This window comes from Orycteropus afer, unplaced genomic scaffold, assembly GCF_000298275.1.
Source record: "Orycteropus afer afer isolate SDZICR_OR568_19922 unplaced genomic scaffold, OryAfe1.0 scaffold00037, whole genome shotgun sequence".
Taxonomy (NCBI): Eukaryota; Metazoa; Chordata; class Mammalia; order Tubulidentata; family Orycteropodidae; genus Orycteropus; species Orycteropus afer.
The window spans coordinates 9804662-9823735 of NW_006921624.1; the positions used below are offsets into that span (position 1 = coordinate 9804662).

At 43.6% G+C, this 19074-nt stretch overlaps 1 protein-coding gene across 1 annotated transcript in view; it reads left to right on the top strand.

The window, feature by feature from the left end:
- The window catches only part of ASTN2 (astrotactin 2), a 1259674-nt gene that overhangs the window by 766675 nt on the left and 473925 nt on the right, over positions 1-19074 (top strand). The window contains exon 14 of the mRNA XM_042780380.1: positions 4772-4938. Coding sequence (XP_042636314.1) covers positions 4772-4938 — 167 coding nt within the window. The remainder of the gene's footprint in view (positions 1-4771; positions 4939-19074) is intronic.

Sequence of the window (19074 nt, forward strand, 5' to 3'; positions counted from 1 at the left end):
AAAAAAAAAAAAAAAAAAAAGAGTTACAGAGCCAGGAAGCCTGGAAAGCTTGGTCCTATGACCTCAGTTTTGTAATCTGTAAAATGAGCATAAAGATGGTACCAACCTGTATTAGTTTCCTGTGACTGCTGTAACAAATTACCACAAACTGGGTGGCATGAAACAACAGAAACTTAGTCTGTCACGGTTCTGAAGGTCAGAAATCTGACGTCAAGGTGTCAGCAGGGCTACTCTCCCTTCAGAGAGTCCAGGAGAGAATCTGTTCCTTTCCTCTTTTAGCTTCTGGTGGCTCCTGGTATTCCTTGTCCTTCTCTAGCTGTACCTGCATCACTTCAATCTCTGCCCTTGTCTTCACACCCCCATCTCCTCTCTGGGATTCAAGTCTCTCCCTCTCTCTTACAAGGACACTTGTGATGACTTTTAGGAAACATCTGAATAATCCAGGATCATCTCTTTATTTCAAGAGGCTTCACTTAATCACATCTGCGTAGACTTTACCATATGAGGTCATAGTAACAGCCTCTGGGGATTAGGATGTGGTCAGATCTTTGGGGCCACTATCAGTCTACCACACTACGTCATATGTTTCTGTAACGATTAGATCAGTAAAAACACATAAAGTTCTTAAATGATGCCTATTTTATGGTACTGTTTACACTCTTTTAAAGAAAGAAAATGATAGGGAATCATTGGGAGATAGGAAAGAACTATGACTAATACCCTGTTCCAGATAACTCTGGTTACTTGCTGAGAAGGTTAGCCATTCTTTCCAATGCTTGCCCCTGAGTTTCTGTGGACACACAGATCCAGCTTCCAACCCAGCAAATGAGCCTAAAATGAACCTGTGACCAGGTCCCCTCTGGCTGACAGCATATGTTCAGAGATAAGCAGGGGCCTCGTCTGGACCTGTATTAATATGTATAGCATTTCATTCACATGGAAAATTGATTTTTCTTTTTAAGCACAAAATGTACCAGTTTTATAACCTTTCTGCAGTTTGACAAAGGCCATTTATAACCTACTTTCTCTGTCACCCTTCCTGGCGCCAGTCTCAAATGTCTCCAAGAACTCTCTTGTGCATTTGTAATTACAAGGTCTTCTTAGGCAAAATTTAATTTCCAAGAGGGCTGACCTTTTTTTGTTTTTGTTATTTTTAAATTAATTTGCATGTATGTGTTTTGTTATTGATGTTGTTTAGGGCCACAAGGGGGGCTGGGGAGTTGGTTCAGGTGGAGGTGCTGGGGGGAGCGCAGTGCGAGGGCATTTTAATCAGCAATGTCCAGTGATGGATGAGGAGGGCTGGGCTCTGGGTGTTAATCTTTGTGGACAGGAAATGCCAGCATGGTGACTGAAATTAAAATCTAGTGCCCTCATTTTCTCTTCCAAAGGCAGGAGAGTTAGAACCGCTTCTCCATCTATTGCCCTGGAGAAGGTGAGCCCAGCCTGATCAAATAATGGAAAACTAAATGAAGTAAATAGTCACTTGTTCCCACAGTCTGGAGTTCCTGGGTTGTGCAAATGGCTAACACGTTCGCTGCTAACTGGACGAGGTTGGTGGTTTGAGTCTCCTCAGAGGTCCCTTGGAAGAAAGCCCTAGAAATCTACATCCAAGGCCTCAGCCCTTGAAAACCCCGTGGAGCACGATTTTTCTCTGACACACATGGGGTCACTGTGAGTCAGCAACTGAACGACACCTACTGAACTGGTTACCCACAGACCAGGATCTTCATTCACAGAGAACTCAGCACATGCCAGACACACTGAGAAGAACATTCTGGCTGAGGCCACCCAAGGTGCAAAGATTTGCAGGTTGGAATCAATGTACATCGATGTAGTTTGTTTAGGGACCAGAGAGTAGCCAATGTGGTTTGGGGGAAGAGTGTGCTCTGTCTGGGCAGAGAGGTTGAATAGTACAGAGGACCCTATCAGCTTAAGAAAGATGTAACATTTTTTAAAAAAATATTTGTCTTATAAGCTAGTGAATGATTTCCATTTAGAAATATCGTTCTGGTGACCAGTAAGGAGGATGGTTTGGAGGAGGCCAGGCTGGAAGCATGCGGCCTGGTTAGGAGACGTTTGCATGTTCCAATTGTGAGTATGTGGAAATCTCAATGAGGGCTCCAAGGACAAGGGTCGAGAAGAGGTCTGTTCAAGACAAGAAGGAAGGGAATTCACATTTTATGAGTGTCAAGTTATATGCCAACTTCTGAAGTAAGGTGTTCTGGATTGAATTGTATCCCCAAGAAATATGTGTTGTAAATCTTAACCCCTATAGGAGTTATAAAAAGAGCTCTGGTGGCGCAGTGCCTAAGGCATTTGACTGCTAACAAGAAGATTGGCAGTTCAAACCCACCAGCTGCTCTGTGGAAGGAAGATGGAGCAATATACTTCCATAACGATTGACCATCTCAGAAACCCAATGGGGGTGGCTTTGAGTCGGAATCCACTCAATGGCAGTGAGTTTGTTTGTTTGTTTTTGATATAGTGGTTACAATGCCATTTGGGAACTCCCTCCCAGCCATCAGAGAGAGAGAGTCTTTTAGAACCAGCACCCTGAATTCAAACTTCCAGCCTCCTAAACTGGGAGAAAATAAATTTGTTTGTTAAAAGCCACCCATCTGTGGCATTTCTGTTATAGCAGCACTAGATACTGAGACGTGAGGTGTGCACTTAACTGATCGGATTTTAGCTTCGCAGCAAACCTATCGGTGTAGGTGTCGTGCCTGCTTAATAGACGATGAAGTTGAGGTTCAGAGACGATGAGTAACTTGCCTCAGAGAAAAAGGAGAAGAGCTGGGATTTAAACTCACATTGACACTCACTGCCGTCGAGTCGGATCCAACTCATAGCAACCCCTCCTTGGGTTTCCGAGGTGGTATCACTACAGAAGTAGATTGCCCAACCTTCCTTCCAAGGAGTGGCTAGTGGGTAGGGGCTCTTTAAAATATACCAGGCTGCTTCTCTTAATGGCCTTTGTAACAGAGACCAGAGAGGACAACAGTAACAAAAATAATAATGATAATTATCCCAACAATATCAATGTTAATAAGTCAGTTCCTGTCAAGTCAATTCCAACTCATGGTTCCAGCTCCTAGTGACCCCTGTGTGTCGGAGTAGAACTGGGCTCCAGAGAGTTTTCGGTGGCTCCTTTTTCAGAAGTAGATCTCCAGGTATTTCTTCGAAGGCACCTCTGAGTGGACTCATACCTGCAACCTGTCAGTTAGCACCTTAATGGTTAGTCATTTGCACCACTGAGGGCCTCTCATCAATATTAATGACAAGCTACCATTTGCTATGTGATTGCCATGTGAGCCATGGTGTTCTGAGCACTTTGCCTATGTTACCTCTTCCTTCTCACAACTCTATGAGGCAGATACTCACAGAAGTCTCATTCTACAGATGAGAACACTGAAGTTCAGAGAGGTAATGATGCTGTCCAAGGCCACACAGCTATTAAATAGTCAAGCAGGACTTCATTTATTTATTTATTTTATTGTGCTTTGAGTGCAAATTTACAGAGCAGATTAGTTTTACGTTCAACAGTTCATGTATATTTGATTTTATGGTCCCGATGACCATCCCCAACCTTGAAAAACCCTCCTCCCCTCTCCTCCCTGTGACTACCCCCTCCCTGTGCCCTTCTTATCTACACATCCCTGTCTGTCCAGCTTTCCCTCTATGTGAATGCTGCCCCTCTGATGTCTCATGGCTGATTGCTCTAAAGGGTACATCTCCCAAGAGTAGGTGAGTGCATTGCCCTGGGGTAGGTGTTCTCCATGTAGGTCTTTCTATGTTGAGCTAAGAGCCAGTCCATAGAAGTGAGTCCATTTTTAGGCCCAGAGGGTAACCCGAGGCCATTGTCTCAGGGGTTCCACCAGACTCTATATGACCAGTAATTCTGGTCATTTTTGTGTTTCTGAATTTTTTTCCAAATTTTTCCTCCCACTCTATTCAGGATCTCCAGTTTTGATCCCTTTCCAAGTAGTTGACATTGGTAGCCAGGCACCATCTAGTTCTGGCCTCAGGGTCATGAAGGCTGAGGTCCTCATGGTCCATCTTATCTTTGGACTAGTTGTTTCCTGATGACTTTGATTTTCTTCACTCTTCTTTGCACCAGACAAGAAGAGACCAGTAATTAGTTGCATCTTAGATGGCAGCTTGAAAGCTTGTGAGACCCCAGTCACTACTCACCAAAGTAGGATGTAGAACAAGATTTTTATGTTCTATGTTGTGCCAGTTGAGCATGATACCACCTGAGACTATGGTCCTGAGCCCGCAGGCCCAGTGGTTCTCTCTCCCAAGGTGTCTGGTTGTCTCTGAGAAGCTACTCCAACTCTGTCTTCAGTTGCTCCTGTAATGTATGTGGCTACTTTTGCAGCACAAGTGCATATGTAAGATTAATTATCTTCAACCAAGTCTATCCTTGGTCTAGGGTATATTCCTGTTCACCTACTTCCACCTGATCTTCTCCCCTGTCTATGCATTTACCTGGTGTTTGGTGCTATCAGTAATGCAGTATCATGCATGTAATGGTATTTACCTGTGTTATCTATATCTTCTGTGTCTTTCCTTTCCCCGATGTCACCATGCTGGTCACAGACTCTTATACCATACCACCCCTCCCCTCACCAACATCAACATGGGACCCTAAACTAGTGCCAAGCAGGACTTTGAACCTGTCTCTGTCTCTTTTCAGAAGATGAGAGGACAGGGTGTGATGGGGCCGCCACCTGCTCAACCATAACCTCACTGTTGCCCTCTCTCTGAGCAGTGTCCCGAAGAGCTGAGGCCCATGAAGGACGGCTCGGGCTGCTATGACCACTCCAAAGGCATCGACTGCTCCGACGGCTTTAACGGTGGTTGTGAGCAGCTGTGCCTGCAGCAGACACTGCCTTTGCCCTACGATGCCACCTCCAGCACCATCTTCATGTTCTGCGGGTGAGTCTCTGTCCCCAAGGCCTGTACTCCCTTCTCAGCAGAGGGGAAGGAAATGCATGGTCAAATGGTCTGGGTTTGATCTTCTAAGACATGACCTTTGTCTTGTCCATTTTCAGCTCAAAAGGCAAGAGTATAACCTTGTCTGCAGTTGGGATTGTTTTCTGCAGACAGCCTGCCCCTGTTCTCTCTCTCCTGCAGCCCTAGGCAGGGTAGGTTGGAGACAAAATCAAGCATGTGGAAGGTGTCAGACTTAAAAAAACATTAGTTATGGTGCTTAAGAACACAAGCTTAGTGCCAGTCTTGACCTCTGTCGTAGTAAGAATGTAGCAGTGGGAGTCCAGAGTCTAACCTATCTGTGCCTTCATGCCCATATCTGTAAGGATAATTAATTGGAGGAGAAGGGGGGAGATGTGCAGGAAACCATATGGTTAAGCTCATAAAACAATACAGGTTATGTTCATGATGAAATTTCAAATTGTGCTTTTAAAGTTAGTGTGAGACTAAAGAGGGTGCACTTTGGGAGGGACTTGCTAAGTGTCCTTAAATAAGTCACTTTCTTTCTTTTGGCCACCTGTGAAATGAGGTCTTTGGACAATGATGACTAATGAGTCTTCCAACATACCTTGTATATTGGTTACCTAGTACCGCTCTGAGAAGAATATACCACAAATGAGATGCTTGAACAAACAGGAGTTTACTCTCTTACAGTTTGGAGGCTTTAAGTTCGAGTTCAGAGTGCCAGGCTCTAGGGGCTGCGTGAAAGCCCCTCAACTTTGAGCTTCACCTCTGCCTCCTGCTCCCAGCCCACTGGAGCTAGAGGCATTTCTTCACTCAGACAGCTGCTGGCTGCTGAGGCTGCCAAGCCCAAGGTTGACAAATAAAAAGGCACAGTCCCAATGTTACCAAACCACACAGCAGAGGCCATTAATTCAAGTCTGTTGAAAGTCCTGAGGTCGGCAGAGCATGGCAGTCTGCTGAACAACATGGCTACATGCAGGGTTCAAGGTGCTATAAGCTAGAGACCATTCCCAAAGCTGTTACTTATATACGGGAAGCAGACTACATCCCTAAAGTAGCTACTCAGTTGCTTGTGGTAGATCCCACCATGGAATTGATTGCCAGTCTCATCATGGGGAATAACTACCACCAGCTGCCCAGCCACTCAACCAGGCCCAACCAAGTTGACATACAACTTCAACTACCACACCTTGTTTTCAAAATTGAGAATTGGGAGACACAGCTGCATTTAGCATAGTGATTGATCTGAGCAGTCACTGGAAAAAAAAAGGAAGTGCTCTTTCTTCTCCTCTTCACTCTGGTTCTGACTGTGTCTTCCCACATGAAATTGCTCCCATCTTTCACATTCTACCACTCAGAAAAATAATCCTGCAGAGTCATGAGAGGGCATCAGCTGTGAAAGACTCAGGTATGCTCTGTGTACTCGGTATGAAGACCGAAAAGCAGAAGAAGACATGTAACCACCTTTTCAGTATTACCACAACAATAATAATAATAATGGGGGAGAGGGAGGGAGTTCGTTCACAGGCTTCATCTCAAGTTTACCAGAAAATTAATTGAAGTGAACCGTTCTAGTCTATGTACTCCCATTTTCCTCCCAAGGCTTGTTTCCAGAGTTCCCTCCCTGCCTCAGTTATAGTTGGGGCTGCAGGGGTATTTGAGCAGGTGGTGGAGCAGCCTACCGGCGGCCCTAGATATGTACGAGTAAAATAAATAAATAAATTAGTGTATGCAGACTTGAATTTATGGCGTCTCTCCTCAGCTTAAGTGACTGCAGGGCAGTGCAGAGTAAATTATGCATGGCCTGAGATCTGCAGGCTTGCATACAGAATCAGCTGTGTTCTCGTCATTGTTATTTTCCTCCCTGTGCACGAGGGGAAGGGGAGTGTCTTTCTGTGGCAAATAATAGCAGTAGCAGCAATAATGGATTTTGACATAGAAAACTATCAGTAGGTTCCATCAGCAGTGCATTACAGCAGTGAAGGGATCTTTGGATTCATAGACTTGGGTTCTAATCCTGGCTCTGCTCCTAACTCTGTTAGGCATTGATTGGCTAATCAAGGCTCTTAGCCCTCTGAGCTTCAGTTTCCTTGTCTGTAAAATTTTATTGATGGCTACCTCAGGTCTTCCTTCCCCAGAGTGGCTGATGGGTTTGAACCTTCAACCTTCTGGTTAGCAGTCAAATGAGGCACTGCACCATCAGAGCCCCTTACCTCATATAATGGGTGGCTCAAATGATTAAAGCGCTTAGCTGCTAACTGAAAGGTTGGAATTTTGAATCTACTCAGAGGTGCCATGGAAGAAATGCCTGGTGATTTACTGAAAATTCAGCCATTTAACATGTTGCTCTCAAGCACATGGAGTTGCCTGGACTTGATGGCAACTGTTTACTAGTAGTTTTGAAGAGCACAAAGTTCTTCATGCTTATTACCCAATTCAGCATAAGTAACTTGTCCAAGGCATACAGCTGGTGGTGTAGCTCACTACCTCCTTGCTGTATGACCTTGAATAAGGGCCTTAACATCTCTGTGCCTCAGCTATCAAATAGCTGTAAGAATAGTATCTACCTACAGACTTGTTATAGAAACCTTAGTGTCACAGTGGTTAAGTGCTTGGCTGCTAACCAAAAGATCAGCGTTTCTAACCCACTAGCCAGAAAGATGTGGCAATCTGCTTTCGTAAAGATTACAGCCTTGACTCAAAACTGTAAAAGAGGACCAGACTTACTGTTATGGTAGAGGCTGGTGGAACCCATTAGACTGTGACCCTTAGACACGCTTCAAGCCTGGAACTGAACCCACCCTCACCCCTGGGAATCAACTTTCATCCAAACAACAGACAGGCCTACAAATGAACAATAACACCAGACAGGAATACACTGCTCAGAACGATCAACCCTAGGAGACCACAAGGGCAGCATTTGTCCAAAAACAATCTCAGAAGGTAGGAAGGGACAAATGGGAATACCAGACACAGGGAGGAAGTGGGGAAAATGCTGTTACATTATGGGGATTACAATCAGTGTCACCACACAAAATGGGTATACATTGTTGAGTGGAATGCTATGTAAACTTCCACCCAAACCACGATAAAAAGTTAAAACAACATTACAGCCTTGGAAATCCTACAGGGCAGTTCCACACTGCCTCTATGAGTCAGAATTGACACTACGACGATGGATTTGGCTTGGTTTTTGACAAACTTGTTATGAGAACTGGTTGCATTAGTATTTATTGAGTGCTTTAGAACAGTACCCAGCACAGAGTTGGCGCTTTGTAAATTTGTGAAATCAAATAACTAAAGGGACCTCAAGTGGAAAGCCTCTTGGTTTTCCGGTCTGTGAGACAGGCCGATCTAACCTTCACCAGGAAAGATCTCTGGAAACCTTAAATAAGATTAAATGAGTGAGAGTGAGTAGAGGAGGCTGTGAGCTGCTGAAGCTCATCCACATGCTGATAAACAGGAGACAGAAATGAGACCGAGGTCTCCTAAAACTAACTGCAGTTTCAACACGCTTTGAAATTAAAGATGCAAATGAGAAGTTACCAACACTTGTTGGAAACACCATAAACAAAACAATGAAAGCCATTAGCAGGTACTTGTGTTAGCCAAGAGAACTGGGAGGCTGTTGAATTTAGCAGGAAAAACAAACTACCTCGAGGGGGTCTTCCCAATTTCTGCAAAGCCCTGTGACCTTTCTAAATTTCCTGGGTAGGAGCAAGTTTAATGAACCCATTTGTAATCAGGTTAATAATAGCAGCTAACATTTATTTGGCCCTCTCGTTGACGTGCCAGGAAGGAGCCCTGGTGGCACAGTGGTTAAGCACTCAGCTGCAAGCTGAAATGTCAGCGATTCAAACCCACCAGCCGCTGCTGCTCGGGAGAAAGATGTGGCAGTCTGTTTCCGTAAAGATTTACAGGCTTGGAAACCCTGCAGGGCAGTTCTACTCTGTCCAATAGGTTCACTGTTGTTATTGTTATGTGCCGAGTCAGACCCAACTCATAGCGACCCCTCCTTGGGTTTCCGAGGCAGTATCACTACGGAAGTAGATTGCCCCATCTGCCTTCCGAGGAGTGGCTGGTGGGTTTGAACCGCCAGCCTTCTGGTTAGCAGTCAAGTATCTTAGGTACTACACTACCAGAGCTCCTAATAGGGTCACTATGAGTCGGAATCAGCTCAATGGTATCATAGAACAACATCTCAGGGTCTGCTTAAGTAAAAGCAAAAGAGGTTTGTTGAGCAATAAAGATAATCTGGACCAGGAAGGAGTCCTTCACTGAGTGAAGATGGCCACTCAACCAGAAAAGGAGAAAAAAAAATTTTTTGTACAGTTAGAGCAGGAACTTCGGAAGGAAGTTTGGGCAATCTACTTCCGTAGTGATACTGCCTCAGCAACCCAAGGAGGGGTCGCTATGAGTCGGGGCCGACTCGACGGCACACAACAACAACAGAGCAGGAACTAAAAAGTTACGAAATCATAATTGGCTAAAAGACAATCAAGGGGAGACAAAGACAGGATATATAAAAGTGGGGATTTGGCAAGGATAAGTGGATACCACATAAGTGGGATTCCATGACTGGTTAAGGTTATATGCCCTTCAATTTATGTACAGGATGGTCACAGGACAGTGGCAGGACAGGTTTTTTTTTCTGGTAACCTGTTTAGTAAAATTGCTTCTTCAATCATGTCTGTTTCTGGGCATCCCTTGTAAAGATTTATCAATAATGCAGTGTGTCAAGGCTCCTTGGGTGTAAGCTATCACAACTTGCATCTATTTGACCATAGAGGAGAGGCTCTTGGAGAATAGATTGTCTATGCTGCACTTATCCTGCACAGACGAGTGTCTTCTTTCGGGTAAATGGTCAGCATCAAGATTAGAGGATCTTCTGTTGGAAAAGGCAGCTTTAAAATTCAACATGGATTCTAGAGGCATGTCAAGACTTTAAAATGGAGTTAAGGCTCCACTTTCAGACTGCACTATTTACACACGCCAAGTGTGTCTGATTTTAAGCTCTCACACATCAGCAACTAACAAATTAACACGTGCCAGGACTGGTCTAAGAGCTGTTCATTTTCGTAACAACTCCTCCAGGGACCTATAAGACCACCATTTTACAGTCAAGAAAACCACGCATAGAGTGGTTCATTGACTTACCCAAGCTCACACAGCTGCAGATGTATCAGGATTCAAACCCGACTGCTTGCCTTCAATCTCAGTCAAGACAGACAGATGTCCTCTGGCCACTCAAGCTGTTTGGGCTTGGGCAAGTCAATGAACTCTGAACCTCTGCCCTTTCATTTGGAATCAGGTGTGATTATAGGACCACCTAGAGGATTAAGTGAAATGATACATTCATGGGGTGGGTGCACATAAGCACTCTGTGAATGTAGTTGTAATTACCCAAACAGATAAAAAGCCATTTCATTTGTTCATTCTATCACCAGATGTATGTCTTGTTTTCTGCTCTATCCCCAGCCAGTTGCCATGGAGTCAGTTCTGACTCTTGGTGACCCCATGAGTGTCTGAGTGGAACTGTGCCCCACAGGATAGTCAGTGGCTGATTTTCTGGAAGTAGATCACCAGTCTTTGTTTTTCCAAGGCACCTCTAAGTGGAGTCAAACCCCCAACCTTTCCATTAGCGATTTAGTGCATTAACCGTTTGCATGCACCACCCAGGGACTCTCATTCTATTCCTAGCACATAGAAAAGTGCCTGGTACGAAGTAGGCGCTCATTGTTAAATGAAACTCCTTAGTTAACAGGCTAAAGAACCTCTTTGTCCCCTTCCCTTCCTCCCTCTACGCTGCCCCACACACCACCCTCCTCATTTGTTCATTGCCCTTTTAGGTTTGGACAACTCCATTTCCTCTTCCAGTCTTGGTGTCCTCATCACCCTCAATAGCAAGTCTGCCCTGAATCCCACATGGATGCCAAAGTGAAATGTGTAGTTGTCCTGGAGTTGGCTAATACTTCCGAACTTTCAAGTGGATGTTAGTTAAATACTGTTCAGTATTTATCAAGTGGGACACATATACAAAGGGATTTTTATTTTCTTGTTTTAGATTTCTTTATATTTCTACTCACAGGGCCCTTTTACAAGGGAGAGAGACATTTCTATTTTGCATTGAATTCTAATGCATCCAGTGAAATCTTGACAGTCCTTGCAGGCTGGACCTCTTGCTAACTGGCTGCCCTGACTGTTGACCCCTAAGGAGCCCTGGTGGCACTGTGGTGAAGTGTTAGCTACTATCTGAAAGGTTGGTGGTTTGAACCCACCCAGAGGGCCCATGAGAAAAAAGAGATGGTTATCTGCATCCATAAAGACTACAGCCAAGAATCCCTATGGGGCACTTCTACTCCATCACATGGGGCCACCATGAGTCAAAATTGACTCAATGCTACCTAATAACAGAAATAAATATGCTAAAATTTTAGCATTCTCTGGTGGAGAAACATGGGTTTTGAGTCAGATAGACCAGCCAAGTGACTGCTGAACTTCTCTGAGCCTCACTTTACATTATGGATTTAATGTGAGGATTTGTGAATTAATGTCTGAATAATAAGGAACCCCTAGTGGCACGATGGTTAAGTGCTGGGCTGCTAACTGAAAGGTTGGTAGTTGGAGCCTAACTTGCCCCTCCATAGAAGAAGTACCTGGTGGTTTGCTCCCATAAAGATTATAGCCTAGAGAACCCTATGGGGTCCTACTTTGTCACATGGAGTCGCCTTGAGTCAAAATGGACTCAACAGCACTTAACAACAGCCAAGTGAGTAAAGTGTTCTTTCTCTGGGGCCGCACAGCCTTCTGGGCTTCCCCTTGTGGTGGCTATCCCTATTCTGCTTTTGTGGTCTCCACTACACTATAAACTTATGAGCAGGGACTGGGTCTTAGTCACCTGTCAGTCCTCATTGCCATTTCCGACTGGCAAGGACTTCTTCTGAGACTGTATTGTAGAGTTAGAAGTTCACCTACCTAAGACCTGTTGAGCACCTATGCTGAGTCCTGTCTTTTGTGAGATACAGAGAATGAAAAGAAGTGAGCAAGCTTATACCCACAAGAGGCTGAGGGAACCCTAAGGTCAGGTTACCGAGCCTCTCTTGGTCTTCACTAATGCTGATAGAGCACAGATGCCATTATGCTAGAGAGAAGCAGGTGAGTCAAAGGCAGGCTGGTAAGACCACTGCATTCTAAGCTGAGGCATTTCAAATGAATCTCACAGGTGATGGATCATCACCAATCATGGAAACCTTGGCAAGTTACCAAGCAACAACTTTGTCTGTTTTGTTTATTTGGTTTTTATAATGTATACCATGACCACTTCCGGAGGAATTTTATTTTGTTCACCTTAAATCAAACGTAAATATTAATATAAAGATAGTCCTGGTGAGAAGCATTTGTAAGAAGGGGATGGAAGAACGTGGCTTCAGGATCCTGAGATGGGAGAGTTACTGAACGTGAAATGAATTTAGCACTGTGCTTCTGGTAACCAAAGTAAACAGAAAAACATGCTGGATGGTCTCATTTCTTTGCCCGAGAAAGGAAGCTTCCAATGTTTTGTTTTGCTTTTTGAGAAGTATGCACATTTTCCCGACAAAATTTCTTAAGAGGGTTGTCTCTCTGTAAGAGAAAGTGAACACTGTGCCCAACATTTGACAAGTTTCAATATTTCTCAGATTATTTAGAGGATGAGTCTGAGGAGTCTCTTGGCCAGTTAGGAGGTAAAATTGGGATCAGAGCTTAAAAATCCTAAATATCTCTATTCCAATTTGAAGAAAAGTATATTAAAAAAAGGAGGGGGTACCCTCAAGACTGTGGCCCTTAGACACGTTTCAGACCTGGAACTGAACTCAGTCCAATGACTCAACTATCAGCCAAACCATAGGTCTGCACTGTGAACCATAACACTAGGAAGGTGGCCCTCCTTAGAACAATCAACCCCTTGAGATCACAAGGGCAGCATTTGCCCAAGGACAAAGTTCAGAAGGCAAGAAGGGTTAGGAACAAAGGAGGAATGGAAATGAGAAATACAGGAAAGGAGTGGGATGAGTGACATTACATTGAGGGGATTGTCATCAATGACATAAACCAAAATGTGTACACATTGTTGAACAGAAGACTGATATGCTCTATAAACTTTCATCCAGATCACACACACACACAAAAAAAACATGGTTCAAAGAACATGTGCAGACTCAAAATAGTCCCTTCAAGCCTGTTTACTGTCATCTGTGTATGATTTTAGGAGGGAGAGGAGATAAATACATGTGTTTCCTATCCAGAGTTAACTGGAAGCCGCGTACTTTCATTGGCAAAGCAGATTATGCTCAAGCACTAGAAAACACTGATCCAGACAAGAGACAGCCGGCTTCCACTCTGACTGTCAGAAAGCAGTTTCAGAGATGGGGCGGGGGTGGCTGAGTGGGGGAGTGCATTCATTTAGGCAGATGGATTGTTGTGGTTTCCTAACTTTTAGGGTAGGACCTAAGCCCTCACCCCTCTGCCTTCATGACTGAAGGATGTAAATTCAACCTCTTAAGATTGGCATAGAACAGCTACATGCCAGGTTCTTAGCAAACATTACAACTTTGTGCTCTCTGGTCTTTAAACATTGCAAGGGCTCAAGTGTAAGAATTATACATGTACAACTGCCTGAAGCACATAGAGTCAGAGTCCTTCAGACTGGTGTTTTCTGGGATGGGTTCTGTGGAGTGTTAATTCCATGAAAAGCTCAAAGATTAATTTTAAAAAAAGTGTGGGGGGGAGCTGAGTGTCCAAGCCCAAATGTGAAAATCTGTGTTCTATGCCTGCCTCTCATAGGTTTCTCTGTACGTGTGGTTAGTAAGGCTCTGAGAGTCCTACCATAGAGAAAAATACTGTATTTCATCAATTCTAAAGTACTCCCATTTTCCCATTTTAACATCTGTGAAATCAGAATTGATCTATCAGTGGTCTGACGAAGCTTAACTGGCAGCCTTCCCCCCCACCCCTTTCTTAATAGTGAGTGACAAGCTAGTGTTTCTTACAACAGGTGGAGGGAGGTCTTGGGGTAGATAACATATTATATAGCTTAACCAGGAGTTCCCCTGAAGTCCTGTTTCCTTTCCTCCTTTCTCTTTCCTTCCCTTCCTTTCCCTCTTCTTTCTTTTTTCTTTTCCTTTCCTTTCTTTTCTCTCCCTTCCTTCCTATCTCCCTTTCTTGATTAAAGTTGCCCTTGAGGTAAACCTTCAAACCCAGACTGCCTCACTTTCTCTTCTCAGAGAACAAACTTTACTGATCTTGTCTTGATTAATGTTGGGACCGTGCTGAGGGCTTGTATGGGAAAGACTCCTATGATGTTGTCTAGTGGTGTTAATGAGTTGAAGGTCTTAGTTGCTAGGTGATAGAGTCCTGGCCTCAGCAACCCCTTGGAAGAGATTTCTCACAGTTGTCAGGATCAAGAAAGTGAAAAAGATCATGGTCCTCTCTTGCCTTGATAATAGTATGCTTGGATCCATCCCTAACATCAGTCCAAGACTATGTGCTTTGCTGTTCCTTAAGCTATTCTTTTTTAAGTTTTTATTGTGATTTCAGTGACCATTTACAGAGCAAATTCATATTCCATACAGCAGTTCACATACACTTTGTCTCATAACATTAACTGCAATTTCCCACAATGCAACAGCTCCCCTACCACTCCCCCATGTTGTTGTTGTTGTTGTTATGTGCCATGGAGTTGGACCCGACTCATAGTGACTCCTCTTTGGGTTTCTGAGGTGGTATCACTACAGAAGTAGATTGCCCAACCTTCCTTCCGAGTAGTGGCTGGTGGGTTTGAACCACCAGCCTTCTGGTTAGCAGTCAAGTGCCTTAGGTACTATGCTACCAGAGCTCCTAATAGTTACCTCTTCCCTGTGCCCTTCCCTCCCTCCTGCCCCCCCAGCTGTCGCCCTGTGTATACACAGCCCTTCTGTTCTCCCATGATTGATCTCTCCAAGGAGTGTATCTACCTAATGTAAATGTTCAGCTCATATGCCTGTCTTTTGGGAGGGAGACAGCTTAGGCGGCAGGAGTGCATAGGAGGGAAGGACACAGGGAAGAAATAAGTATGCACTCCTGCCCCCTGAGCTGTCTCCCTGTGCATATACAGCCTTTCTATTCTCCTTGAGCTATTCTTGCCCTTAACTTTTCTCTGTCCTCCCTTTGTTCAAGGATTCATTTCCCTTTGCTATGTTTTTTTTTTTTTTTTTTTTTAATTTAGTGTTTATCTGTCTCACTCACTGCCATCGAATAGAATCTGACTCATAGCAACCCCTCATTGGGTTTCTGAGGCAGTATCTCTACAGAAGTAGATTGCCCAGTCTTCCTTCCAAGGAGTAGCTGGTGGGTTTGAACCATTAGCCTTCTCGTTAGCAGTCAAATGCCTTAGGCACTACACTACCAGACCTCCTATATATATATTGTTGTCATTTGCCATCAAGTCAGACCTGACTCATAGCAACCCCTCCTTGGGTTTCCAAGGCAGTATCACTACAGAAGTAGATTGCCCCATCTTCCTTCCAAGGAGTGGCTGGTGGGTTTGAACTGCCAGCCTTCTGGTTAGCAGTCAAGTGCCTTAGGCACTATGCTACCAGAGCTTATATATATATATATATATATATAATTTTATTTATTCCATAACCTTTTCAAGAAATAAATGAATGAGTGAATACATAAATAAATAAATACCTGCTTTGAGAATTTGTACACAATGCCATTTCTGAGTCCGTTTCCTCTTTTAAGAAACAAGTAGGTTGGAGGAGTCAGCTGTGCTGAGGTGGTTGGAGCACTGGATTAGGAGTTAGAAGACCCAAGGCAAGGCTTTGGCTTTCCCAAACTGCTCGAGCGACCTCGATCAAAGAACTTAAATATCCAAAGCCTTGGGGTCTTCAGTGGTTATATTGGAATAAAAGTACCCATCTCACGATGAAGCCAAGAGGATTAAATCAAATATGCTCCTGGCTAAACACATATAAGGTTTTGTGGTGCAATCTCTAAAGTCCCATTTAGTTCTAGTATTCTCTATAATGTGATGGGTGTGTTAAGGGTAACATATTTGTTGCCTTCAGCTAAAATGCCCAGTTTGCATCTTTGTTCTTATTTTATTTTATATTTTTCATTTTGGCATATGTATAAATATAGTTTCATGCAGATCTTGGCTAGTTTCCTGTGAGCCTACGCTCTTTAGAATTTCTGTAAGAAAATCTCCCAGACGACAGAATGCTCTAAAAGAGCTGTACAATTATGTAGCTTGGTACAAAAATAAAATTAAAAAAAGAAACCAACAACTAAACCTTCACATAAATCATTCTGTGCCCTGAGGGGACTTCAGGGGAGGGGTTGCTCACATTTCAAAACTCAGATGATCGTTGGCCTTTTTAAGTTCTGATTTTTTGTCTTGCTGCATCTCTAAGGGTCTCACTAAACACACCCCAGGCCTATTTTCTCTCCTTCCTTCCTCTCTGGCTTAGCCGCTATCATTTCTCTCCCTCCAGGCATAAGAAAACCACCATGAACCAACAGTTGTGATGTGGTTAAAATCATACACACTCACACTCATATTCATATACATACACTTTGAAATATGAACTCCCAGGGTTAATTCCTAGCACCACTGTTGAGTAGATATAGTGCCATGGACAAGTCACTCACTTCTCTAAACCTCAGTTTTCTCATCTGGAATGGGGAGCAATACCTCACTGCTGTGTGTCATTTCCTATTGCTCTTATAATGAATCACCACAAACTTGGTGGCTTAAAACAGCACAGATGTATTATTTTACAGTTCCAGTGTCAGTTCCTAAACTCGTGGTGTCAGCAGGACTACTTTCATTCCAAAGGCTCTAGCGAATATATTTCCTTGCCTTTTCCAGCTTCTGGAGGATACCTGTACTCCTTGACTTGTGTTCCATCCTCAGTGTTCAAGGCCATCAGCAGAGCATCTTCAGACCAACCTCTCTGCCTCTGTCTTTCTCTTTTGCTTCTCTTCTTTCATTGTCGCATCTCCTTCTCTGATACCGACACTCTTCCCTCCCACTTGTGTTCTTACAAGAATGCATGGGATTGCTTTGGGTTCTGATAATGCAAATAATCATCCCATCTCAAAATTTTAACTTCCTCACATCTGTAAGTCCTTTTTGCCATGTGACATAACATATTCCCATATTTCAAAGTAGAACTTGGATATCTATATTATAGGAGCCGTGGTGGTACAATTGTGAAGGCTCTCAGATGCTAAGTGAAATGTTGACAATTCTAACCCATTAACCACTCTGCAGCAGAAAAGACCTGGAGCTCTGCTCCCATATAGAGTACAAACTAGGAAACCCTGTGGGGCAGTTCTATGCTGTCATATAGGGTCACTATGAGTTGCTATCAATTTGATGGCACCCAGCAACAATCCATCTTTTTACTGCAGGATGGAATAAGGAGCAAGTTAGGCCATCTGTACCAAATAAATAGAAATATTCCATTAGACTGTGATATCTTGAAGGCAGTGATGAGATTTGCTCACATACGCGTGGTGTAGTGTCTAAGGCATTTGACTGCTAACCAGAAGGCTGGTGGTTCAAACCCACCAGCCACTCCTCGGAAGGAAGATTGGACAATCTACTTCTGTAGAAATACCATCTTGGAAACCCAAGGAGGGGTTGCTATGAATAGGATCTGACTCGACTGCAGTGAGTTTTTTTTTTTTTTTTAATTTAAATTACATTTCTAAGGATGAGGTAAATTACATGTACTTAAATTATTATATATCATATATAATAACTACATATGTATGCATGTATAAATCATATGTATAAATAATTTCTAGTGACTGACACATAAGTTCTCAATTATATATTCTGAAGAAAAGAAAAGGAGTCAAAGAGTGTCAACCATGTTGGCTTTAAGAAATCTAGATCTAGGTAGAAGCCAGCAACTAGGATCTAGAAACCACTACAAATTAATGTGTACTCCCTGGAAAGTGTAAAAGAGGTAATAGGTCAAATAATACTCATAAATATTAATAGTAAAATAAGTAATAATAATAATCACAATAGCTAATAGCTAATGTGATATTGGCTACTATATACTAGAATCTATTTTATCCTTTACATGTGTGTATTAGTTTAATTCTCACATAAGTTCCAAGGTAGGGATTATTCACCACTACCACTCACTGCCACTGAGTCGACTCCAACTCATAGTGACCCTGTTTTGGTTTCCTCTAGGGGATCCAGGTGAGGAGAGGAACTCAGGCACACCCAAAGCAGCAATGCGGGAGAGCTGGAGAAAGGGGATTAAAAGCCAGGAACCCTGACAGAGAAGCAGTCAGCCACAGGGATACAGGTGAAGAGAGGGAACTCAGGCATGCCCAAAACAAACAGCAGGGCGGGAGAGCAGGAGAAAGGGATTAAAAGCCAGGAACCTGGACAGAGGAGCAGTGAGCCGAAGGGATCCAGGTGAGGAGAGGAACTCAGGAATGCCCAAAGCAGCAGGGCGGGAGAGCGGGAGAAAGGGCATTAAAAGGCCTAGGAATCTGGGCAGAGGAGGAGTCAGCCACAGGGACCCGGGTAAGGGTGGTAGGAGAGGTTTCCAACAGGGAGACAAACTTATCTGTCAGTTTGTCCTACCGTGGTGATGTGTTGATGTGAGTTTTGAGGCTGAGCCACTGGTGTTTCAAACCCAGTGGGATGCACTTGGTGCACAGGTATCAGCCCAGCTTACAGACTGAGACAGACTAGGAAGAAGGAAGAGGCTGTCCACTTCTCAAAGAATTGGCCAGGGAAAACCTTATGAATAGCAAAGAAACACTGTTTGATACATTACCATGTAACTTTATGAATAGTCCAGTTAGGTTAGAAGGCTCTCAAAACAGGACTGGGAAAGAGCTGCGTCATCTGAGTAAACCCAGCCTTACTCCTATGGATAAAGTAAAGCTTTTGAGACCTCCATTTGCTGATATGGCACCACTCAAATTGAAGAGAAACAGCTGCAGACATCCATTAATCATTGGAACATGGAATGTACAAAGTATGAATCTAGGAAAATTGGAAGTTGTCAAAAATGAAATAGAAAGCATAAAGATTGATATCCTCGGCATTATTGAGCTGAA